Raw genomic sequence first — 26,333 nt, forward strand, 5'->3', positions numbered from 1 at the left:
GAGGCCTCTCTGAGGTCTGTCCTGACACCACCCTGGCAGTGCCAGGGTCAAGGTCACGGTCAGGCCAAGGTCATACAACTCCTGCTGGGGACATTTTTCATTGGGTTGGGACCACACTACCACCCTCAAACACAGTTTGTGTCGGAGACTATGGAAGGTTCAGATTTTACCCTTCAGGCTTCATGGGTCATTCCCGTGTCTTTGAAGTTCTGTTCCCACTGAAGATGAAGGCAAATTCCCGCTGAGATTAATGGGGTTAGGATGTGTCCTTGTCTCTGTTTTTTGCTGTTGTTTCCTTTGTTGCAGTAGACCTATTCCTTTATTAAAGTTTTTGCCTGGGGGAAAAAGAAAAGCCACATTGCTAAATAAATTATGAAATATTTACATTTGTGAAGCCAACCCCTCATGCCTAGCTCCTCCTCTGATATTAAGATGACACTTTTTATAGAGCTACAGCTTCTATACTGCCATTATTCCTCTGTGGGATCCGAGACCAGGAGGTGACAAAACAGCCACCATGAGCCAAGTGACAGTAAGTAATACCCAGGAATGACTACTGATTTTGACTCAGTGCAGCGAGAAACTACTATATTGGACCAGTGGTGGTTTGTATAGTGCAGGAGAGCAAAGTAGGATCAGAGATGAAACTGAACATAAAACTGGGGAGGTTTCTAAACAAAGCTTGATTTTTAACCTGACAATAAAAGGCCATATGTTATACAAAATACCCATAATAATAATGATCCCAGGAGCAAAGTGTTAAATGCATCAGTTTGCTAATCCCTATGTATGTTCTTTTTACTTTCTTTTATATTTGTATTTACTTCTTTTTGCCTGCAGTACTCTCAATGCTACAAGAATGAATGCAGCTCACTTTAGTGTCACCAGCTGTAATGAAATGATCTGCCGTTATTCTTGTGAATGTTTTGCATCTCTTGTTTTTATTGCATTTGTATATTCGCTTTAAACCTTAATAGTAGCTTCCTTCTTTTTTAAAAAATGGTTTAGCATGTTGTTAAAATATGTATGGTTCAAACTGGTTAGCCTAGCTTATGAATTTCTCCCTCCTACTGTTACCTGTTTAACGCATTTGAGTTTACTTTACCCCACCTCTAGTAGGTTTGGAAACAGAAAGGTAATGACTTTCTCGCGTGTTCGTTTGTGCTATGTTTTTTTACCACTTGGCTAAGTCACTCCAGTTTACGCCTTTTGCTTTTATCTTTGTGGTGTAGCCTGTGGAGACTGTATCTGTAAAATGGGTAAATGTTAGGTTGCTATCATAGTAAATGAAACATGCTGTTAACTGGATTTTTGCACAGCTAACTCCAAAAGTTTCTCCGTCACCACATCCAAGGTCTCTGACCCCCTTGGTGTTGACCATTATAATGCTCCTTCTGCTTTTCCCTTGCTTCCCCTCTCTGGCTTACCTTCAGTTGTCTTGTTCCCTCTTCTTCCTTTCTCCTGCAAACTCTTTTTGCTCCCATTTCTCTGTTTCTTCCCATCTTTTGGCAGGTTGGTGAGCAGCTGGGGATACAACTGCACAAATTGTCCCTATTTGCGGTGCAGTGTTTCTTTCTTTGCAAAATGCTCCATGCAAAATTGTCAGCTCCTTCATTCTCACCTTGACTGTCCTGAAAAAAATATTTGGAGTAGTTAGAAAGCAAGAGATTAAATGATAAGATTTTCCTTGCACAGTGCCTAGGATTTTCAAGGTCAGGATGTGAAAAGGAACAGCTTTCAGAGCAGGGAAGATTTCCTGAAATTGTACTGAAGTGGAGGACAGTGGTGCTTACCATGTTCATACCAGTGCAAAAATACATTTTTAAATTGTGCTATAGCAAGAGAAATATTGATATTTGGCTGACAGAATGTTAGCCCAAAAAAGAACCCTGAGAAAAGGCAGACACAAAAGCGCCCTGGAGCTAAATACTCTCACTCTTTAGAAAGCCAGAAGTAAGCAACAAAAAGAAAACACTCGGTGACACAGCTTTTAGTGAGCTTTTGGAAGGTTTTGGAATGTAATGGAGAAACTGTACAGTGCTATAATGTGATATCCTTAATTTGCCAGCATTAATACATGTGAAGACAGATTTTTGGATTACTGTATTATGATGCACCACTCTGTGGCTAATTTGGAGGCAACATTTCTATGATTAATAAATGAGGCAATGCTGGTACTACTGTACTACAGTGAGCCACTTGTAGCACTCCAGCATGAAACATTAAATACTATGCTCTGCTCCTGTAAGCTTTGAATATTTGAACATCAGTTTGCAGTTCCCAGGCTGCAAGGTGATCAAAGGAGGGGAAGAATGTTCCTTACTTTTATCCCTCTTACAGAAGAACCAGAATAGTCAGCAGATACCTTGTGTAGAAATGTCAAGCAAAAGCAAATGAAAAAAAAATCAAAAGGACTTACTAAAATAACTTGAGTAAAAGTGTAACACAGCTATTTATAAAAAGCAAGATATATTTTTCAAGTCCTAATGTTTTGTAGTTAACAGTTTTAGTAAAATGAACATATATATGCACAGAATAGCATACTCTCAATACTGGGATAAATCATTTAAAGACCATAAAGATGAGCATACAGTGGGTCTACATTAAAAAATTATATTATGCTGTCTGAATCCAAGTTCTAAAAGTGCTACAACTGATTACTTGGTTCAAACACAACTTCTTTTACTGCATTCATGCCAAATTTGTGAGGATTATGAGAAAATTCTTAAGATTAGATCTATAATCTAGTATTTCCAGTCTAAATAAAAAAGTGTCAGATATGGCTATGCTACTCAGGGTATCAGGATATCTAGAATACACCAATACTGCTATCCTAGCTTGGAATTTCAGATCAGGTGCTCTGTTTTGTACTATGAAGAATTTTTTCCCTGCTACAAAGGGTTTTTTTTCACACTTAGCCTAACACAAATTTGTTCATCTCCATTCTCATTTTTTAACTCCTGTCTTTTTAAGAAATCTCTTGTGAAATTAAAGAGGTGCATCATATTCTTGCATCACACTCTGACTACAGTTAGGCTTTGGGTTACTGAGCTTTCAGATGATGCTGCCAGCACCACTCTGCCTCCTGAACACTTTACTGCAGGCATGGGCAGCTTACATGTTCTGAAGCAATTACTGTATTAAGTACCCAGTGATGTATCCTTCCCAGAAACTGAAAATAAAGGTATAAAAGAAATCTGCACAATAATTTATGGGCGTTAACATATGGGTGTAAGTTTCTCTGTGGATAATTATGTGACTATGGACTATGCTAATAATGCCAAGGATGCTTTGATACATTAAAAAAATTTCCCACGATGATGTTATTGAGCATTTCCGTAGTCAGAAGTACACCTGCAGACCCCTGTGACAAGACCAAGCACCAGGCTACGTTAGCATGCCTTGGAGGAGAAAAGGTTCCCAGCTCAGAGAAATTTCTCCCAAAGCTTCCTTTGACTTGCTGGCAGGCAGCTGGCATGGAGCCCCAGTCCTTGAGAAATTCTCCAATACATTGCTCATCACTCCCATCATAAGAGCTCAGGGTATGTTCAGTCATTGTGGAGACACCAGAAGCAATTCCACCCCAAAGGCTGCCCTGTGATGTGGGCTCAGGCTGCCATGCCTCTGCCTGTTTTCCAGTATTGTAATTGCCCAGCTGGAATTAAACTTCACAGTTTAAATTTTTAAGCCTTCAAATTTTTAAAATATTTTTAGCTTTTCTTCAATGTCTAATCCTTTGACCTCTTGCATTAACTCCGTGTAAAACTGCACTGTTCCAACACAGCAAACCACTGCCCTACTGACACACAATTACCAGCATTAGGGAAGCATCCTCAGGGATACAAACGTTTATAGAAGAATCAGCTGGGTTTTTTAAGCGGTGTCAGGGAGGCAGAGTCCTGGCCTTGCTCTGGGGTGGCAGTGGCTGTGGGGAGGGCAGGAGGTGCTGTGGTGCAGGGGGGGCAGGTGGCAGGTTGGATTTGGAGAGGCTGTGTCTGCAAATCCTGCACCCTGTGAGCATGTCAGGCATGCTGGGACCGAGCCTCGGCTTGTGGAAATTATTACAAGGCAATTTATACCAAACAACCATCCCTACTGCTGTGTTTGTTACAAACCTGGCTGCAGTACAGTAATGTTTAGTGGATTAATAATGTTTGCTTTTGGCCTCTCCTACTCCCTTGGCAAACAATTTTCATGTATAATAAATGTTCTTATTTAGTCTAACTAGAACAGAGCCCAAGGGTCAGAATAGCCAAACCAGAAGAGACTCCAGGTTTCTGCACGAGAGAGCAGCTTTCTTTGCTCTCCATGCCAGGGTCCAGTGTTTGGACCATTCTGCAGGGTCAGTTTTGCTGAGCAGGTCCCCCTGAAACTGCAGAGGGGCCATGCCACATGTCCCCTTCTGCAGGAACTAATCTGTCCAGTCAAAAGGGTCACAGTGGGCAGCAGAGGCAGCACAGAATCACTGGGACAGGCAGATATTTCTTGGCTGTTCAGCATCTTAAAATAGAATAGCATATTTTAAATTTTAAAAATTTATTAATATATATATAATAGGCAAAAAGTAAACATTTCACACAGGGTGTGCTGTGAGGGCACATGAGGCTGAGTAAGGGGCTTATGGTCTTGCATTTGCAAAGAAAGCCTTAGAGTTACAAACCCTTTAAAAATATATATGGTTTATTTTGTTGATTATTAGTCTCTTTTGGGAAACAAAGAGTCTGCCCATGTGTCATAACATGTGTAGCAGAAATACTAGGATATGCAAATACAGAAGTTACACAACAAAAGCAAAACTGAATTAAAGTTGTTTACAGTTAAAAAAATGAGAGAACCAGATCTGTAGCCTTTTTATTGCTACACCACTGAAATGAGCGTGTGGACAGCCAGGCTGCTGAGGTGCTTGTAGTGCTGTATGGTACAGCTGTTTCTCTGCATCTTCTTCTGCTCTTTATGCCTCCTCAGTTACAGCTAAAATGGAGGCAACCAGTCTTGGGTATAATGAAAGAGAAATGTTTAAGTAGTCTTGTAAAACTTTATGACAGCTATTAATTGACCAAATAATTAAGAACAGCAATCAGCACTTATTTCAAGTGATGCACTGGTGACATCTGGCCTGGGGAGCAGGGTGCTGGCAACACTGTTGTGACAACCAGTGAGACACAGACTCTTTGCTAGGGCACCCTGTGACCCAAATGCTGTGGCTGAGCATTTGAAAATGCTACAAGAAATACAGGCTGTGCCACAGATCCAGGCACTCTCTGACACACACGGTGAGCTCGTCAGCACTGTCTCCAGCGGAGGATTTCTTGCCAGCCCTGTCCACTGAAGGCATGCTTACACAAAGCTGTGGGCAAGATACAAGAGCTCAGTCAGGTAGGTGAGGTTAGTGTCTGCCATTAAAAGATAGGCAAGAGAAATTAATTTTGTCTTGGCTTATCTGAGCGATGCCCTAGCATCCCATGGCACAGTGTTCCGTGTCACTGGCAATTTTCGCTGCCACAAAGGTGTTGCTTGACCACAGCTAGCAAAACAGCGAGAAGTAAGTATGTAAAACAATTTGACAGGCATCAGAGAAAGAACATTATCAAACAAATTATTTATCAAATGTTATTGGGTCATTTGCAGAGAAAATAAAAAATTTCTTGCAGGATATCTAAGCAACAACACTATTTTCACTGAGCTATGAGACTCAAGCTATAAGCTACCTTCAGTCCAGACTGGCTGATTATGAAACCTATTCCTGTACAGTTCTCTTCATTATGCAGGCCACATACATTATTTCTATCTCTTCAAGAAATATGCACAAATATTTTCTGAAATTAATTCACTTGACACCTTGGATGCTTCATAGTTTGGCTGATTGTTCAGGATGAAAAGGGAAGGAAATCTTTGGCAACCTCTTGTGGTTGTGGAGCATTTCTTTATACCTACTTCCTTTTAAGACACTGTTGTGGAGGATCATAGTAAGGACTATGAACACAGCAAAACAGAAATTTCAGTGGGACAACCAGCTCTTCAGACTGGAGTTTATATTAGCAATTCAGGGAAAAAAAAGGAATTATATAGAAACATATAAATATGTTTAGGAACATATTAAATACAGATACATTTTTGACATTTGAACACAAGAATGTGTCAGGATTTTGCAAATCAGCTTTGTCTTTATAGCAAGACCATGCAAACTTAGGTCCTAAGCCTAAGACTGGAGGTATTGAAAATTAACAGCCACATCTGTTGTGTAGGTTAAATAACATCTTTCTTCAAATATATTCTTCTCTTTATGTTTTTTCCTAATTGTCTCAATTTTTCCTTTGGCAGCTATATAACATTGTAACCAACCAGAAATAACTATGCAGATGGAAGAGGGAGAATGTAAACATTCCATTTTTGCTCCTTATTTTGTTTATTTGTATTTTGGACATGTTTATTTGTTTATAAAATAGCTGTACATGAATAAAAGCACTAGAAATATTCCCAAGCTATTGGTTACAGATAATTTAAAGATGATTTAAAGTTCATTAATTCTCTAGAAATGAATCATGTAAAAATAAGGCCTTCCTGTCCACAGATCTACTCATCTCCCTGTCTGGATCAAATTTTCTCAGCTCTTTTAGAGATTCAGCCCAAGCTGAGCAGAAATGCTGTGATTTATCTCGACAGTGCCAGAAATCAAGGGCAATTTTGAAGTATTTGGGGATACTTATGCCTTGCTACCTGCCCAGTCCTGACAGCCCAGCTCATGAGAGAGGTTTCTGTTGTCCCTCCTGTCCCACACCCAGCCCCACTCCCAAGCTGCCCAGGGATGCCTGTGCAGGGTGTTCACAGAGATGTGCTTTGGAGCAGCCCCGTGCAGCAGCGTCCCTCCTGTCCCATCCCAGGGGGGGATGGTGAGAGGAGCCGGGGGAGTGGAGCAGGGCCCAGCACACACCCCGAGGGCTCCACACCACAGGAAAACAGCTCCCCTTTACCTGCACACCACCTGCTCCTACAGCTAACAAGGGGACAGCAGAGCTTGTCTGGAAACTCACAGGGCTGCTTTCCAGAGTGAAAATACAGTTCAAGGGAGACATTTCCTACACTTTCCATGTGACAAGGGCTGTGCTGGTTGGGAGGAGTGGTTTGTTATAGCACTCCGGGAGCAGAAGTGCAGCTTTCATAGTGGATTATCAAATGCCTGAAGGCTTTGTAGATCTGATCGTTCTGGGTACAGATGAACCCACCACTTCTCCAAGCTTGCTCAGCAGCACGGTTCAAGTCCCCAATACATGTCCACTGATCTTTGTATTTCCTTGAAACAGCCCATTTGGAATGATCATTAATGGAATGAAAGGAGGAGTTCAATGGCATCCCTATTACGTTTATGTTGTAGACGTGGTAGTCAAGAGAGCAATTTGAGTAAAGTTTTTCGCCAGAACGCTGCCAGGATTCAGCCAACAAATCAGTCTTCAGTTCCTGAGCCATCCAGGCCACATAGATATCTGTGGAATAACACAGTGTGTGGGGAATCAGTGTTTCAAGTTCCTTCATTTAAGAACAGACCGAAAAGCATAATCTAAATTGTGCTCATTTCATTGTAATGCATGAAATCAGCCAGAGGGGATTTTGCCCCCTCCCCTTATTTTGACTTTTTCAGAAGTTCATTTCTACTTTTTCGCCTTCTAGAAAACCTGTTACAAACAATCAGCAGGAAAAAAGGGAAAGGACAAAAAAATTGCAAGTCTTCTTCGTAACAGAAAACCCCCAGTTGATTCAAACCTTGTATTTCTTCTTGTTGTTACTGTTGAATAATGGATCATAAATTTTCTGAAAAATCTAATTGTTGAATACCTTAGGATGGACCAGACAGCTTTTTGCTTTGTGGGGCTAAGAGAATGTTAGGATGGGACAGCACGCCTTGCCCTCTGTTACATTATTTCTGAAGCTGAACTTTTTTTCCCCCTCAGAGAAACTATTAATTTAAAAATAATTGATTAATTCATATTTTAAGAATTAATTGAGAATGTGTTATAGAGAGAGCAACAGGTTTTCTTACCATCTATGAACAAGTGTGACTTTGCAAAGTGGAGAAAGGTTTCCCCATGAGCTGACTGGAGCTTGGAGAGGCGGCGCACGGGGACCGAGGGCAGCCGGGACTTTGCACAGAGTTTCTGGAGATTTGGGAGATCAGCTTGGAAGATGTCAGGGATGGAACAGCTGTAGACTCCTGGATTATAACTCAGCATCTGTTGATCTGAGAAAAACCCACAGAAATGAACACATGCAGAATTAAAATTGCTTAAAGCAAAGCAATCAAGAGAGCAAAATTCTGTCTTGGACAGGGAAGCTAAATCCTTCAATCTTCACAGCCTATCTCCTGGATGAGTTAAGTGTCAAAGTATCTTATTTTAGCAATCAAGAATTTGTGTATTGCTTTGTATTCTGACTGGCTCTGCAGCACAAAGACTGGCTGGGAGACTACACTCAGGCTTTCCACTTACACCTCATTATTTTTAGCAGAACAGTTAACTGGTGGTCTTGGTCCACGGCCACTTCCACCCATGCTCATCTTCAAGCCTCTCTGCAGCCACACAGCACTCAGACATCACGTACAAATCCAAACCTGTCTGTATTTACAGGAGTAGTTTCCAGCCAGTTACAGCTGCCAAGCCAAATGCAAACAGAGGAGCTGCCAAAGGGTCTAGTTTGGTTTTAGGGAGAACAGAACTTAACTTTCAGCATCTGGATTGAATTTGCAGAAGAAATCAACTTTTCTGAACAGGGCACAGCTTAACTGTAGGAGTCCTTGCCATGGACAACATAAAGAGCAAGGGAACAAATGGGCTGTTTAGATGAGTTAATTGAAGACAAGTCCATCAGAAACATTCCAGTCTTTCTGGCTCAGGAAATCCCTGAACCACAGATTAGCAGAAGCTGGGAGGATGAGGCAGGAAAAGCATTAGCATATGCATCTCATTTGTTTGTCGTCTTATATTAAACACAAGCATAGATGTGTTTCCACAAACACGAACCTGGGTTAGACAGCTCTGAGGTGTGGCCAGCCTGGCAATTTGCAAAGCATGTCTTTCATTAATATGATTTGAGGTTTGCAACTGAGAAGAGAGTGAAAAAACAGCGTGAAAAGAGTTGAGGAACATGACAATATGACTTCTTGTGATGTCTTTTGATAGTCCCTTTTCAAGATTCCAGTACCAGTTATCACTGTCAGATAGTTCTGAATCTTGCAGCTATATTTTGTTGGTTTTGGGGGTTTTTATATATTTAGTATTGGCAATTTTTGCAGCAAAGAAATACCTGGGAAATTCTAGGTGATACTTATTCCATACTTCATATTTCTGATGAGTCAAGCCTACTACTCCAGCTCAAGCAGTGGTTGCCTTACATTTTTTGAACTGCAGATGACTGTTGCTGAATGAGCTATTACTGTTAAAAATTATTAATCATCCTACTTTATATTTCCAAAGCATTTTGTATGCATGGACTGAGTTTACTCTTAATATGCACTTGTGACTATTATTATCCTGATAGTCCCCAGAGGGAGATGAAAACAGAGTGGAAGAGTGAATTTCCCACATTCACACAGGAAATCATTGAACAAACATAACTGAAGCCAAGAATGCTCTTTCCAGGCCCCACTTGGTTTCCCAATGTGACAAAAACCAGTCAAGAACAAGGAATTTTTGAGGTGAAACCTCAAGGAAAGCAATCAGAGAGGTGTGGTGGGACAAAGGCTTTCTTTGGGAGAAGCTTTTCGTACCTATTTCTGTGAATTGATCATATTTGAAAGTTATACAGATGGCCGTCTGTCCGAAGGACTCCCCAGTAGATGGATATCCATAACCATCCTCAGGGATGGGAGGGAACAGGGGCACACTGTGAATCACCCAGAAGCCTTGTGATTTATCCAAGAGCAGAAATCCTGTAAAAAAAAAAAAAAGTTACTGCAAATGAATTAAGGAGGAAAAAACCCTGAGACGACAGAGCTGTTGGTTTTGCTGCTGCAGACACCATATTTCAATGGGTTAATGTCTATAGTAAGCTGTTCTAGAGTAGATTAATAGACCATAGGAGACACTAATATTGTATTAAAATTGCATCAATTCTTTCCTGCATAGACTAACTCAAACTGTCATCACGTTTCATTTTAAAAAAATCCTTTCAAATCTCCTTCCTCTGTCTTTAAAAGTTCTGATGATTTGGTGGTTGTGACCGTCTCTCCTGAGCCGTGCCCACTGCTGCAGCCTGAAAATACAGCCCTGCAAAACATGCTCATTTCCATGTCAGGCGCAGCAAACCCCATCTGCTTCCTCAGGGTAACATTTAGGCCTCCACTGGTTTACACTTATTTAAAATCTTGATTTTCTGTAACTGCATCCTGTAGCATTTCCATGATCTTGGCAGCAGCTTCGTGTCCAGAAAGTTTGGAGGGGTTTCTGTTGAGGGCATCTTTCCCTTCACATCTTGTACTGCTTTGCCATTAGGAGCGGGATGGTGTGGTTTGTACTTACTAAAAGGACCAGTATGAGTTCCAACTCTTGAAACAAAGAGTCCATAAGCCCCAAGATCCTTCACACAGCACAGGCATAGCAAAAGCAAAACAGAAGCTGCAGCATAGGTAACTATACAAAAAAACACACACCATGCAAATCACTCTTCAGTTTTGCTTTAGGCAGGAATTTTAGATATGCAGATAGACAAACAGACAGACAAGCAGATGCTATCCACAACTTTAGAAAGCAGAAAACAGTAGTTTGGGACTCTCCCTGTACCTTTGGTGTGTCCACATTTCCACCCTTTGGAGTCTGATTCAGGGATCTCATCGTTGTATATCGCATATGCAGTGGTGTTCCTCTGCAGGGAAACACACATTTCTGAAACACGACATTCAGGAAAAGGAAGGCATTTAAGCAAACATTTGCTGGGAACACAAGAAAGAATTCAGGATTCCTCTGTGTGACCATCGCAAGCCTAATCCTGCTCCCAGTTCAGCTGACACAGTCTCCACAGATATTACTGTACTCTCAGTCACTGCAGTAGCCCTTTCCCAAGGATTGGATATGCTCACCAAGCCAGTTTACATGGGTTTAGCGGGCACTTGCCTGCAAAGAAGTTCCCCTCTCTGTTTTTTGGGCCGCTCTCTGATTTAGCAATCAGATCCAGTAAAAATATTTGCTGAGCAAAAATAGACATGACAACTGTTCTTATAAAGGGCAAGCAATTAAAGCTTTTTTGCAAAATATTTGCATACAGCCACACCTTATTTCCCCCGAATAGAGAACTTCAAAGGATTTGGGACATGCCTCCCCTTCCAATGTATTATGAGTTTGAAAACACTTTATTACAGCTACAGTGAGACCTGGGATAGGACAGTTTTCTGGACTGCCAACATTTGAGTGACTTCTGGGAGTCTCTTCTACATACAAATTAATTTCACCCTACCACAAACCCACAGCAGAAATGCAAAGACACACCCAGACTCCCAACAGTACTACATAGATGGGAAAAATAATTATAGGCAGATCTTGTGATATTTTACAATCACTTCACACAAACGTAAGTGAGGTGTCTGTCTGTGGGAGCAAAAAAAAGAAGGCCAACAAGCAACATATCACTGCTGGAGCAGTCACAGTGATTTAAGGGGAAAATCAAAACCCAGGTTTGATTTGAGTCAGAGTGTGAAACGCATGCATACAGGAAGGCTTAGGACAAGTGTCTGTAACAATTACCACTGACCCTGGCTTGAATTCACAACTTCAGATGTTGCCCAACATGAATTGCAGAAAAGAAGCCAAAGGGAGAAAGTACGAATACTCTTTTTTTGATGGATAATACTCTAATCATATTAAAAGCTTGACTAGAAATTAGAAGTTTGAGGATTATTCCTAATTGTAGGCAAAACTGCAAATAATCTGCCCAGCTGTCGAGGTGCTCCTCCCCTCTGTGTGTTTTAGTAGATCTATTGGTCAGGCCTGGCCTTACCACTATGTGCTTATTTTGGCTGCTTTCATTTCATCTGCATATAATATCAAGTAACCATACCAAAAAAATGAAATGTCACTTGCCTTGGATTCATACGCCTCATACAGCTGCTGCAGTGTCTGTCCCAGAGCACTCTGTGTCATGTTGATGAGGTATTTACCAAGCTGCCACTGTGGAGCCAGGGCATCCATGTACAGGTATTCCAGTCCCAGCATGGGAATCTGTCCTTTGGTATGTTTTGGCAACTTGTAAAGAGCGAACCTGCAACAGTGAAGAGCAATTGGTTTTTTACCACCACCCTGTTTGAATGTATAAATCAGTATCTCCTTCCCTGAGGAAGAGAAGGGTGAATCCAGGGATGCCTGGGCTGGAGGGGGAGCGGTGTGGACATCTCAGCCTCAAAGCAATGACCCAGCCCAGGAACCAGCTGCAGTTTGGCAGCACAATTCCTGCTGCAGACAAATTTGTTCTGCTTCTCAGCAAGCACGGGAGGCTGATTCAGCACCAAACTCCTGTTGCTGAGGCCAGACTGCTCTTGGTGCACCTAAAGAATTTGTGGTAGCCTTGGTTGAGTCCACGAAATCCCTATTGCTCCTGGTTCTGGTAAAGAACCTCAAGTCTCAAACCCAGTCTAACATTCCCCCAGATCAAACAATTTCTATATTTTTAATATGGCTTTATATGAAATAGATAAAATTAGGTATTGAAATTTAAAAACGCACTATATTATGTTTATATGTATCCCAATCACAAAGTAAGTATAAAGCAATGTGATAAAATGTTGTTCCAATCCTAGTTTTCATAACAGACTTGTACTCTGATGAACTGTTGCAGACTGGAAATTTTCAAACCATTAGCCAGGAACACAAATCTCTTCAAAATTGTAAAGTACTCAATATTGTCAGTAAATGGCTCAGTTCATACTAAGGTTCCTGATAAAGTAAACAAGTTTTCCCTGTGCACAAGTCCATGGGATTAATCAGAATATAATTAACTCAGCCACTTTCTCTGAGGGCTGTAATTGAGTAATTTGCTATTAATGTCAACAGTAAGGACTGGCATTATTTTTAATCTATACTATTTAACAAAAATGCAGCCTGTGCTTAACCCCTCAAGTATATCAGGAGGAGTAACCCTTGCCCAGCTGACTTACAGGCTCAAGTCGGTCACCAAAGACATCTCCAAACACAGGTAAGAAGTGGCAAAAGAACATTCTGCTATTGGGAAAACATTCCCATTAATCCATGGGAAATGTAGGTGTACATGCAGAAGAAAAACACACACACTAGTGGTGGTCCTGGTAATCCACCTGCATTGCCACTGACTGAATGATCTCCCTAAAGTATCTCAGGAGAAATAATTTCTGATGACAGATCACAGAGAATAAAATGATTTATCTAACTAGGCTGGAGAGAGTGGTCTGTGCCTATATATGCACCAGGAGTCACAACAATCCTTTTATTTGAAATAAACATTTGAAATGAAGATTTGGAAAGGAGAGGAATAGCAGTAGTTACAGTAGTAAGAGCTGATCCAGGAATTAGTAGATGAAGCCTTCCCAAACTGCTTTGAGATGTACTGAAAGATTTATGCTCTGGAAGTGTTTACAGCCTAGCATCAGACAAATCCACCTTAGCAGGTACGCTTACAAAATGCTAGTCATTGAGCTATCAGGAAATTGCCTGACAATTCCCAGTGGATACATGTTTTGGCTCTTTCCAGAAAGCCAGCTGAGTGTATTACCAATTAAAGCTGTATAAAATCTTTACTGCTATTTGTGCACAGGAAATTTCTCAAGAGCTTAGGCATTTGTGGGAGCAGAGTAAAAGTTATTTTCCTGAGAACCAAGGAAATGCAAAGCCTCTTAGACCCGATTAGCATTGTCACATTGTTTGCTTGTGACTGAGTATCAACTTACAACAAAGAATCACATCTTCACTTCTTCCCCTCCCCCTGCCCCCAAATAAAAAAAGCCCAAACAAACAATGTGCATGGTGGCTTCAGTCATTGTCTAAACATTTCTCAGAAAGCACAGTTTTGGCTTTTATTTGCAGGGAAGGCATCCGGCAGAATACAGTGAGTTTAGATGAATAAAGGAAAGACTCTGCTCTCCTCAGAGAGTCGATCCTATGGCCATTTGCTCTGGTAGCCCCCATAGGAGGTGCAGTGAGGATGGTGGGATGACATCCTGAGTGGAATGAAAACACGTGTGAGCCTTTTGCCTGCCCAGACACTGCACGTGGGGAGGATCTGCCAGCCCAGCTGGGGAGCACAGATGGGATCAGGTCAGATCAAGCGATTCCTCTGGTTCAGCAACAAATGAAAGGGTGTGTGAATACTGAGTAATTATAGAATACTGCAGGATGAAACCACTGCATATCAGGAATTCACATAAACCTCTTGCTAAATGAAAATAACACTTCCGGTGCTGTTGGTTTAAAAGGGCATTGACATGTTTTGTTTAAGAGAAGGCTCTTCTCAGCAGTTTCAGTTCTGCTTCTCCTGTCAACTTCATAGCAACCAAATCCAGAATCCAAAGCCTAACTCTTTCTTCTCAATAAACTAGGATGATCCTGCCAGACAGGCAAGTTTCTCTTCTTTTGATCAGGGCACATTGGAAAGGAAATCCACCTGTCCTACCTGCTAAATTTGTGAAAGGGAACATGGATTTGCCTGTGCAGACCCCCAAGTTCCCTCCTTGAACAGGCCCCATGTCACTGGCATTCACATGGAGGCACAGGGAATTACTCCTAGCCCCAGCTTTCAAAGAATTTCTCAGAAAATTTTATTACAAAAATTGTCTTCATTTAAGAAAGGGATAGTTTGTATACATATGGGTCTGTTTTTGGTTTTTTTGGGGTTTTTTTTCAGGGAGAAAGTAAATATCTCATACCTTTAAGTTGCTGGGTAGCTGCACAAACTAAGAGTCTGATTCCTGAAAAACTTACGTTATCCAGAAGGGCCTTGGCAAAGGTGCCAAGTCACAGGGATGGATTAGACCCTCATACATTTGATGCTATGCCAACAGAGAGCAAAGCTCCTGCCCGTGGTGTGAGGAGCACCTGCCTTCCCTGCAGTTAGCTCTGTGCACAAGGGAAGGGATGGGCCTACTTCTCTAGCACTTGTATCCAAACTAATCATCGTTCACAAGAAAAACATTTTTATTTTGAAATTGGTTGATATTTATCTTCAGGAAGCTTATGTGCTCTTTATTTAAAGAGCCCTCATTTCACTTTTTAAACCTGGGCTGGATATTATGCAATTGTACTTTGCGTCTTTTCATCTTGAAAGCGCATTAACCAATTAATCATTTAATACCCAAAGTTGGGCTCGCTGCTGGCAGCAGGATGGCACTAGCGGCACCGTGACGGCAACTCCGGGCAGGGAGCGACCTCTGCTCCACTCACGGGGCACAGCTCGGCCACGCTGCTGCCACCAGCCCCGCGGCGGCTCAGCCTCCGCTGCCCCTCAGTGCCGGAGCAAGGGGACGCGGCCCCCACGCTGCTGTTCAGTACCAGGCAAAGGGGAGATGCAGGCGCTTTCCCCGCTCGGCGTTTCCCGGGCCAGCTGAGCCTGAGCCCGGGCCCGGCCGGTGCCCCCGGGGCTGCCGCTGGCATGCCGCAGGTTATGCTCCCTGAGACACGAACGCCGTGTAAAACAGTGACTATTCTGCAGTTAGTCATAATGCAGCATGGTGGTTGGCTCAGGGAAATGAAATCAGATTTCAGTAACTTATCCTAGGTTTTTCAAATGCACAGTTCAGCCACTACTCCCAGGCAAAGAGGGCTGAACCAGCGACTGCCTTGCACTGCTTCTCGGTGACCCACCCACTTCCCGCGGTTTGATCTCACTGTTTTTATATACTCACCCAGCCTTTCTCCCCTGCACGGTATTTACTCACCAATCCACCGTCTCCCCGTCTTCATTCCTGCAGGAAATCTCAGCGGCCCACAGGGGCACGGAGGAGAGAAGTAAGAGCAAAGCAGGGAGGCACCGTGCAGATCCCGCAGGCATTTTGGTTTCCCGGCTGTGCAGGGCGAGCCCCGAGTGGCTCTAAAAGGAGAAGTTGTGCTGCGTTAGCTGTCCGCTCCTGCCCACGGAGCGGGGAGCGCACCCCGGGCGCCGGCCGGGACGGCGCAGCCGGCCTGGGAATCGGGTTCCACACCAGGGACGGCCATGGACAGCGGGGCAAGGGCTCCTGGGAGCTGCCGGAAATTGCTCACGATTTCTTTGGGCAACAAAATGAGTTGACAAGTTATGTTTTTGAGCAAAAAAATATTTTGACTATTTAGAATATTCATGGTATTCTTCTTTTTAAAAGCCCCACCCTGCAGATACCGAAACCCTTTTTGTTTTTTTTTGGTTTTTTTTTTAGTGCTGCATGACTGATGTACAAATTTTTCACAACTATCTGAAAAAAACCTGGTGTTCGGACAAACAAAACAACATCATTTCCAGCTCACTGCTCCGCCCAGCCCTCGCAGTGAGCGCAGCCCTTGCACCGTGCCCGCAGAAAGGGTTCGCGGTCAGCGCTGGGCCCCGCCCGATCCTGGCTCCGGTGCTGGGGACCTTCAGTCACCCCTGGGGATTGAGCCCGTAGGGACTGAGCTGGAGAAACGCTCTGATCTCTGAACCAAACTAATTGACTTACAATTAGTTAATGCTTTTTAAAACTATTTTTTAAGTGTATTAACATTTCTCTTAGGAACAAACATGTCTGAATTGAGCAATTTCACATCTGATAATCTTTTAGCAACTCACACATAAAAAGCTTCAATTTATATTTTGGTGTGTAAAATGCTTTCTCCCTCCTCATTAAAAGGGGCTGATTTACATTAAAATATGTTGATACAGAGTATGGGATATTTCAGCCTCAGGGAAAGTCCAGTGCAATGAGCTCTGGATATTTTAGCACAACAGAAATCCTCACAAGCTTTGCAGTATTTTGTCGCCTTGCTAGTACAGCCTCTCCAACACTGTAAGAGATGTGTAAATGGGGTGTGTTTGACAGAAGCAAGGTAAGACTTAATAATAGGGCTTAATGCAAACAAAACCAATAATCCCAGAGAAGAGACTCAGTGAAGGTCTATATAGTCAGGACTAATTCAAAGATGACAAATGAGAGACTAGTCCACTGTGACCCCTCTTCTATAATCTGGCCCCCAGAAAATTTTAAAATTTTATCACAGCTGCAACTAATATAATAATAGTCTCCTAAAGCATTTTTTCTTCCCATCAGGACTCTGCAATTTATAATGAAAATATTCTCATTATCACAGGTAATCACAAAAAATAAAGGCCATGGGCATTGTTTATGTTTCATTGACAGGATAACTTGGGCTTCCACTGTGTTTCTTTACAACTGACTTGTATTTTCTTTGCAGATCAAGGACCTTGAAGTCCTCAACTGTGAATATGGCAAGAATACAATTAAGTTCCTTCGCCTTCATAGAGAGGGAAAGAAGCATTTTGTTAAAGAAGTGGAAGTGTGTGCACATCTCCGACTCACTTCTCCTCAGGAGTACCTGGAAGGAAACAACTCTCTTGTGATACCTACAGATACCATAAAGAATATTGTTCTCGTGTTGGCCAAAAAAAATGGGGTATATTTTTTATTTTTTAACTAGCCTTGCTGTTTCTTATAACTTCATTTGGAAGTATGTGTTATACTAACTTTTTATTTTCAATTGGCATATCAGATCAGTACCAAAGTCATTTTCAGTGATCTGAGAGAGAAGTTTTCCCTCCTCCACTGCTTTTCCTGTGGAGTCTGTCTTAGTTTTCCAAAGCCTTTTTTTCCCAAGAGCTAGCACTGTTTTTTGTGAATTTGTCATATAAAAGCCATCTCTTCTTTTTTTAAAAGCCATCTCTTCTTTTTTTTTTTAAATTTAATCGCCTATAATCCTGCATTATTCCTATATAGCATTTTTAAACAGGTCTCAAAGTATGACATTCCTCTTAATTCTTTTGTGCTTTTACTGCCATCAATTGCATGTATCGTAATGACAATCTGTAGCACTGAACTCCTCCATAATGAAATCCCATTTTTACCCTGAAAACCTTAATTAGCATATCCCCATATCAATCAGAATAATCACTATAAATTATTATTTCAGCATTATATCCTCAAAGCATAAAACTCCTACAGCAGTTTCTCTCAGTCCAAGGACTGCAGCTCACTGTACCACAGAATGGGAGATTTTTGACACAACTGTAGCTGCTATTTGCAGCATATGCTGCAAGCTGGTCAAATGACTGGGCACAGTGAGCCAAGCCAGAAATAAGAGAAATGTGTTTTTAACCACACTGATTCTTCTCAAATACTTAAAACAACCAGAAAAATCTACTTTTGTACATGAGGTAATTGCTTCTTTCTAATAATACTGTTTGCTATCTTAGATCCCAAGTTTAGAACAGTTTGCTATAGATATCTGCAATCACTTCATGACAACATTTTGCCAAGTGGCATACGTCAAAACCTACGTTCAAGAAGTACCATGGCAACGTCTCCATGAGGTATCTAAAATACTAATACATTCCATTTCTTTATCCTGTAGTCATTCCTCACTCTCTTAGCTCCTGTTTTCAAATTAACATAGTATTTATGGCACTTTTACTTACATGTCTGCTCTACATTGCAGGATGGCGTTCCCCACATCCACTCATTCATATGTGTTCCTGATGGGATCCGCTTTTGTGAAGCTGAGCAGTGCCGGAATGGTGAGAAAAGAATTGGCAATGTCCCCTACTTCTCTGTAAATATTTCTGCCAATGAGAGATGAAGATGGCTTTAGAGATAGCTACAAGTGTTACAGGGCTTAGGGCACAGCCAAACTGCCCCACATGTCTAAACCAAAGAATATTTTTATAGAGTAATTTTGACGTTCTTGATCTCTGAGACATGGCTGAAGAACTAATGTAGCTCACGTTTGTATGTATATCCCAAATATGGAATGGTTACAACAGCACATCCAGCAGAACTGTTACATCTTGCCACAGGATTGAACAGCCTGCTGAAAGAAAAAACCTGTACAAGTCTCCAGCGCCTCTTGGCATCACCTTTTTAAATGTTACTAGTAATGTTAACTACTGCTGTACTTTTGGCTGCTTCAATAGTATTGACTGTATTTTCTGGAAAATGTTAAAAAAGACACCTGAATTTTTTTAAAAACGAAACAAACAAAAAGAGTTTATACTTTCTTGAAGAGCTGTTGCTCTTAATGTAGATTGAATTAAATTTTTCATCATCCTGAAAATTTAGCGTGAAATTCTGCAATTTCAGATTCTACACAAACAGAAACCCTTAATGGCTTACTGAAGAAACCACACTTCCTTCTTAGACTTCCCTTCATGTAGTCCTTTAGTTGTTTCTTTAGAATTCCCTGCCTAGTTGAACAATAACCAAAGTGAAGATTTTCAAATCACTTTTATTTTTCTTCTAAGAGAATGTTCGCTATATTTAGCATCCTCCTATGCACCTATCAGCCAGACATGGGAGTTAATTTCTCAGTTAATCCTATCTTTTAACAATTTTCTTATCGTGAAAAAAAAACCCAACCTAGTGAGGTTTAACAGAATTATTTTTTGCCATTATATCAGCTGATAAAAGGATCAGAGTTTTTTGGAAACTCAAAACATCATAAGTAACTTAACAGAATCAAAATTTGTCAACTGAAGACAGCATGAGTGCAAAGCCTCCTGAAAGCACGGCATGAGCTGTTCACCTTGGAAACTCTCCCTGGGTGCCGTATCCTTTGGAGCGAGTTTCAGGTTGATTGCTGCACAACCAGCCAGCCTTTCAGTCAATCTTTTGTTGCAAAGAGCTCTTTCAAACAAGGCTAAGTATTTGAATATAAGACAAATATCTCTCCAGGTTCACTGATAGTATCTGCACTACATTAGTACCTATGTCACAGTCTTATACCCAAGTGATAAATCATTCAAGATCTGTACAAACCCCAGAATATCCTGTCCAAGGTCAGTCTCTTCTTCAGGTTTTTTGTAAAGCTTTAGTAAATAACAGGGGGACATAGAAAAAATGATAGATATACCTCTTTATACTCTTTCAAAAACAATAAGAAATGTAAACAAGAAAAGAAATAGATAAAATGCGGTTTCAATAATATCCAGTCACAGAGCAGTTTAAAAACACTCAAACCTCTAAATAACCATGCAGTTTAGAAATGTCTACCACAGTGGAATTATTTCCAGTATAAATTCCTTCAAAGACATAATTTAAAGGCAAAATTTGCAAGTCTTCCAAATCCAAGGCAGGATTACTATGCACTTGACATATTCAAGAATTAATTTTGAACTAACTTGTGTGAGCACCAACAGCAGCACAAAATCAGCAGCTTGGGCTTCGGCCACTGACTATCTGCACAGGCCCTGAATGAGCCTGCATGCCATGAAGTTTCTCTTTTCTGAATCAGCTTTTTGGCAGCTCAGGTCAATGAAGTTTTCAGTTACCAGCTTGGTGTGCTCTAAATGACTGACTGCTTGAAATTGTTTAGCTGCTGTTCAAAAGGTGTGTCAGAAAAAAATGTTCAGGTCACAATTGCTTGGTCTTTAGAAGACAATGACCCACCCATGCAGCAGGGATCCTCAACAGCTTGTTTTATAAATAGTGGCTAAGAGCAAAGCCACTGTCAGTTTGAACCTGTGGGTGGCCTCTGTATCAGTGCCAGTTCCTGCTCATTAGCTGAACTGCAGGGATTTGCATTGGCTCCTGGCTCTTTCTCAGAGATGCAAAAATCCCAACAGGAAGGGTATCTAAAGCAAATTACTGACCGGGGCTCTGTCTTTATACAGAGAATTTTTACACTTCTCTGTATTCTTGGAAAAGGCACCACACCTCTTGCTGTACATCACAGCCTAGTAGCCTATTTAATTTCCCTTTAGAACCATTCCTAAATTGACATCAGCGTGAGCCAACCAACACATCCCAATTCCAAGCAGGTGAGATAAATAAAGTCTATCTTCAGTTTTCCTTAACTGCAGATCACTTGATGGGATTCTCTGTTTTCTAGATTGACCTCTGACTTCAGTAGTTTCTGTCTTGTTTCTTACCTTTCTGCCAATATCAGTGTGCAGAAAGTTACTGTCTGCTTTCTAGCTCTGGAGCTGTCAATGCAAGTGTGCACCCAAAGGTTTCTTTTCTTTGTGTGAAAAGAAGCTCGTATTTTCTTGTAATTTTCAATCACAGGTCCTCTGATTGTCTTTGCTGGAATTAAGGACCTGAAACTTATGAAGACAACGCAGTCTGGATTTGAAGGCTTCTATAAGAATGAACACACCACACTGCCTGAAAGGCATGACAGGATTCTATGTGGAGAGCTCTTCTGCAAATGGTCATATGGTGAATGCAAGGATTTTGACTTCGACTGCATATGGTATATGCTATATCAAGTAATATTAATTTCCCCATCTATACTCACAAAGTCCCTCTATACAATACAGAAGGTCTAAGGGCCCGATCTGCAGCTGCCGTGCACCAGCCACTCGGGTCTCAGTGGCAGCACTAAGCTCTTGTTACGAGGGGTAAGAGGCATGTCTTAGGGATACTCCTCTCTCAGGGTACATCAGTGGACAGGATTCAAATGAACAGTTCAGTGTTCAGTACAGAACTCTTTAGGAGAATAAAATAACTAATTTGTTAAATACTTTTAGCAAAACCTATTTATGAATGGTATATCTGCTGGGAGGGGGGAGAGGAAACAGAATCTGGGTGACAGGACAAACTGTTCTTCCACAAAATCCCATAGGCTATATATTTGTTAGAAAAGACATGCAAAATACAAACAAAAACCACTCTACAGTAGAGCATTATGAATCTAAGCAGAGACAGCTGATACAAGGTTTTGTAAGAACCTGTGTTACCTCTAGGAAGAAAATCCGTGAATGTATCCTTGAAGCCTTTGCTGGACCACCTGACTGTGGGGAATATTCACCCTCTTACCAGAAAACTGTCAACTGTATCCAGATGCTTGTCCTTTCCAGAGTGTCACAGGTATCTTCTTTCCTCCTAATGATGTTCTACCCCAATTTACTAACAATAGCAAATGTTAATTACACCACTGGGAAGACCAACATGAGACTATTATTTCCTCTGTCAGTTGTAAGACTGGAAACTCCCCGACATCACTCAGTGCTTGGCAGCACTTGAATAAAAGTGAAAGGTGTGCTACATGTATTCACTAGATTGCATTTGATCACGTGTACTGGGGGGGTGGCATTGTTCTTTTTTACACCGAGTGAAAAGCCTGCCAGGCTGTTGGCTGAAAAGGTGCCCTAATTCATGGTCTCATCCATTTTCATGGTTTCAGGTACAGGTCATAGAAGTCGTCTTGAACAACACTTTTTATAATGTTGTAGACATGAAGAATCTAGGCTTGACCAATGACAAAGAAGTAAGTAAATGCTTCAAAGACAACTTCACTGCCCTCTTTAGAAATACTCAGCCTTAAAGCATAGCAGCAGTTCTACATAAAACAGAGTTAAAGTGAGCAAACTTTCTCTCCCAGTCCTGGTAAAAGCTCCACATTACCTCTAAAAAATACTTACACTGATTACAACAGGAGGATAAATAATTGTCTGCTTGTGTTATTGATAAAAGCTAAAGGTGCAAGTGGAATACTCTGGACATCAAAAGGATCTGTAACAGAGACTGTCTCTGAAAAATTATTGCTGTTTTCTCTGCTGAATTTGACTGTCCATGATAATGTCAACCTGTCCATTTACCCAAGCAGAATGCACTGTGGCATCACAGATTGGTCCAACAGTGGACGAGGTACAACCCTGGGATCGGGGAGAGAGCAAGTGGTAGGGGATGAGATGTATTTGCTCCTCCCTCCACAGCTGCTCTACCTGCCAGCTACATCCAGCTGAAAGTCTGTTACATTATCCTCACATGAAAGAGAGAAATGGGGTAATTCCATTTGGCATCAATGGTCTATAGTCTGTTTATGCTCTAGTCTCTCTCCGAAGTCTTGTAATTCTGCTACCATGCTCTCCTGTTCTTGCCCTCCTTCAGGTGGACATTATAGATCCACTTTTACTTGTGATAACATATCTTCTACTGATGTTCATAAGAGAAAGAAAGGGCCTGGGCATGATTTTATAAGGAGGTGAATAGTCACAATTTCTGCTGGCACATCCCTGTCTCAAACATAACCTTTGTGTTTGTGCTCATCCCCCTCAGGTTTTGGTTCCAGTGGAAGCTCCTTATGGCTCCTGTACTTGCACACTTGGTCGGAAGAAGTTTTTTGAAGCACAAGGCCATATGCTGAGAGATGAGAGGAGATGTCAGCTTGGACTGGCAGCTGCCCAGGGAAACTAAACCTCTTGGCTATACTCAACCTTCCTGATAAACTTAATAGCATGGCTTTCCTATCAATGTTTACTCCTTATTGGCCTCTTCCATTGCTGACTACTTTTCCCTCTATGAACTCCTAAACATGGGATTTATGAAGGACCCTCAGGAATTCAGAAATCAAAGTCTGTCCCTGAATTCCAGTGTGATTTGCAGACTGAAATGCCCTAAGCTGTTCGGAAAATCCCAGCTGGAAATATTATAGTAAATTCATTTTCAAACTAGCTATTCCCAGACCTTTTAATGAAACAATTCATTTGATGTCTGTAACATGTTTTTGACATGTAAAATCAGGAATATTCTCTTTATTAATATTTCTTCAGTAAAATGAATATACAGGCATGAGAGCTGCTGTTACATTGACATAACCTGTTATGACCCCTCGATGCCACACTGATCTAGAGCTGAGGTTCTGACCCAGAGACTGAACAGGGAATCAGTCAGAATCAAGATTTTTTTGCACAGGAAATGAGAAACAGAAAGAAAAAAAAAAGCATCTCTCATATCTCCTTTGTGGTGTGAATAGTTACAGCTGTTGACTACTTTCTCTGCATGTATTCTGACTGCATGACTGCTGCTGCTACTCATCAGACTGTAGTTACTATTGTACTTTTGCATTAATCACTGAGGTGATTTGAGGGTTTGGGCTATCTCTGTAGGTTTAATTAAATAGTTTTCTTTAGTGTAATAATCTTATCATGACTTCTGAGCAGGCAGGAGTCAACCTACGTGGCCCTATTACATTTGGGAGGGGTAGGGACAAAACTAGACAGACAGATAATGCATATTTTACTTTAGTTACCCCAGGTGATAGCTTTGAACACAGAGATAAAACAATACAGTCAACAATTCTCATCTCACAAACTGTGGCTACCAGATTTGCAACAGGAATTCTGCTCAGCTTCCAACAGATTCTAACCCTTGCTCTCATTTTCTCTGAGTGTCATTTTTACAGACTCCATGTGACAGAGTACAGATCCAAAGGGAAGTGCCCAAAGTAACTCCTAAAAACTACAATTTAGTTGCCTTTGTGCCTCCTGAGTTGGCAGACATGCAGCATTACTCTGGGTACAATCATTAAATTCACAGGCACCAAAAATGGGGGAGATGTCCTGCTCTGTGTGACATTTTGAGGTGCTTTGCAGGATAGAAACTTGCCTTGATGAGCAGGGCATAATAGATGCAAGGGAAGGAAGAACTGTCCACCAGCCTGAGCTATCTCCTGAACAACAGGAAAAATGACACCACAGAGTGAAGCTGTCCCAGATGTGATGTTCTCTGGTCACCAGCCAATTCTGAAAGGTTTATTTACAATACTTCTAGCTTTTCCTGGGGACCTTCTCGCTTACCTTCTTAGATGGTGTTGTATTGTACTTGCAGGCTTATGTCTTGCTACTTCTGTCACTTCCAGGTGCTTTTAATTTATTAATGTATCTTTTAAAGGCAAATAAAGAGCAACATCAAAAAACGAACTAGTTTTTGACTATTTACTACTTGTATATAAATGTGAACATTGTAAGTAAAAGAACTATTTTAATTCATCCAATTTCACCTAAAAAGTGACCAATCTTCTTCTAAATGACAGTTCACTAACAATAGAGGAAAAAGAATCTTAGTGAACATGACAGCATTTACCTCTTTTCGAAACAAGGCAGATCTGCACAACCAGCTTCCTTTCTACTTTATAAGAAATTTATTGCATTAGGCACAAGGTTTCTTTCATTACTCTTTGTGCTTCATTGGTGGCCCTGCAAGGTAGTGCTGGAGTAACCTCCATGGCAGAATGAGGACACAAAGCAGCAAGCAGTTGTTTACTGAGCCTTTCCTGTGGCAACAAGCACACATGTACACTCGAACAGTGTGGTTTGTATAAACCTCCAGAGACATGCAGACATTCGCTAAGTCTTTAGAGCATCTCAGTGCAGCTCCATCCAGCACTGCAAACCTGAGTCACTTACGTGGGCAGATTGCTTCTAAAGAAAGCACTTAGGCAATCGGAAGCAGCCCAAATTTCCCATATGGCAACTAGATTAAGACAAGAGTGGCATAAATCATTCTTGAAAATGTGAGTTACCCACACTTACTTGGGCCTGAAATCTGACCAAATTCCCATTGGCTTCATTAAATTCAGTCACCACAATGGAATTGCATTAATTTCATTGAGACAGATGTTTTTTTCAGCTCCTGTCCTAAGGAGCTATTCAAGTTGCTTACTTTGTCTTACTCAGAAGCAGCTGCGATGCTTTGCTGACAAAATCACACTTGATGAAAATGAGCAGCAGCTAGCAGATTGTAAAATTGCTGTTTAAAATACAACTTCTTGCTGATAACATGAACCTTGCTGTTCCTGGGCTACATCCCAGGAGTTCATAGGGGCTGAAGCCTCCTACCAAAAAACAGGTTATTTCAAGTGCACAAACATATTAGCTTTTTAGTCTTTGATTCTTTCTCATCCTGTTTCTGTTCAATTCTGATAACTGCCCAGGACAGTCCAACACAGCCCTCCTCAGCTGCTCATCATGCTCCACACACAACCAATGTCACACAGATAAAATGCACCAGCTAAACTCATCAGCCAGTACCTAAAACAGAGAGCAAATGTCACTGTCAGGGTCAGTGCAAGGGATCTGTCTTCCCCGACTGTATTATTCTATAAATATTGCTACCTGCTTTCCAATATACATTTAAACCTGCCCATTTTTATTAACTATTACAGCTACTTTTTCTTTTCTTCCTTAAAGTTGTCTTTTTTCTTTTTTAATTTAACCTTGCTTTTATCAAGAGTACATAATCCTGACTCTAAGTTGAACTGAGATACTTAAAGTGACCAAAAAACTGTTTCTGACTAAAAACCTCAAAATAAATACTTCTGAATTTAGAATTCCACTATTTTTATACACACAACAGCCAACCATACTCCTCCTAGAAAGTGCACAGATATATCTAGAATGGAAACGTATTAAATGTTTCCAGTTACTGGATC

General features: G+C 41.2%; 2 protein-coding genes across 5 annotated transcripts in view; one reads left to right on the forward strand and one right to left on the reverse strand.

Annotated features, from left to right (window-relative positions):
• The first annotated feature begins 449 nt into the window (after positions 1–449).
• On the forward strand, positions 450–24,822 carry LOC121665716 (uricase-like). The gene is made up of 8 exons (XM_042030340.1): positions 450–532; positions 17,364–17,582; positions 18,379–18,495; positions 18,621–18,699; positions 21,185–21,371; positions 21,865–21,988; positions 22,305–22,388; positions 23,180–24,822. The coding sequence occupies exons 1-8, from the start codon at positions 518–520 to the stop codon at positions 23,315–23,317; spliced, it is 963 nt and encodes a 320-aa protein (XP_041886274.1). The 5' UTR covers positions 450–517; the 3' UTR covers positions 23,318–24,822.
• Positions 4,660–26,333, reverse strand: part of DNASE2B (deoxyribonuclease 2 beta) — a 32,846-nt gene continuing 11,172 nt past the window's right edge. For 2 of the 4 annotated variants that reach the window (XM_042030337.1, XM_042030336.1), the window contains 7 exons: positions 18,601–18,744; positions 15,881–16,207; positions 12,063–12,240; positions 10,770–10,851; positions 9,758–9,919; positions 8,036–8,233; positions 4,660–7,481 (listed from right to left, as the gene is read on the reverse strand). In XM_042030337.1, the coding sequence (XP_041886271.1) occupies positions 7,126–7,481; positions 8,036–8,233; positions 9,758–9,919; positions 10,770–10,851; positions 12,063–12,240; positions 15,881–15,993 (1,089 nt within the window). In that variant the 5' untranslated portion in view covers positions 15,994–16,207; positions 18,601–18,744 and the 3' untranslated portion in view covers positions 4,660–7,125. Of the gene's footprint in view, positions 7,482–8,035; positions 8,234–9,011; positions 9,238–9,757; positions 9,920–10,769; positions 10,852–12,062; positions 12,241–15,880; positions 16,208–18,600; positions 18,745–26,333 lie in introns of those variants that run through there. The other 2 variants (XM_042030335.1, XM_042030338.1) reach the window with 2 other exon arrangements.

This window comes from Corvus kubaryi, unplaced genomic scaffold (assembly GCF_017639235.1).
Source record: "Corvus kubaryi isolate FWS band 111438036 unplaced genomic scaffold, C.kubaryi_AGA036_p1.0 37334, whole genome shotgun sequence".
Lineage (NCBI taxonomy): Eukaryota > Metazoa > Chordata > Aves > Passeriformes > Corvidae > Corvus > Corvus kubaryi.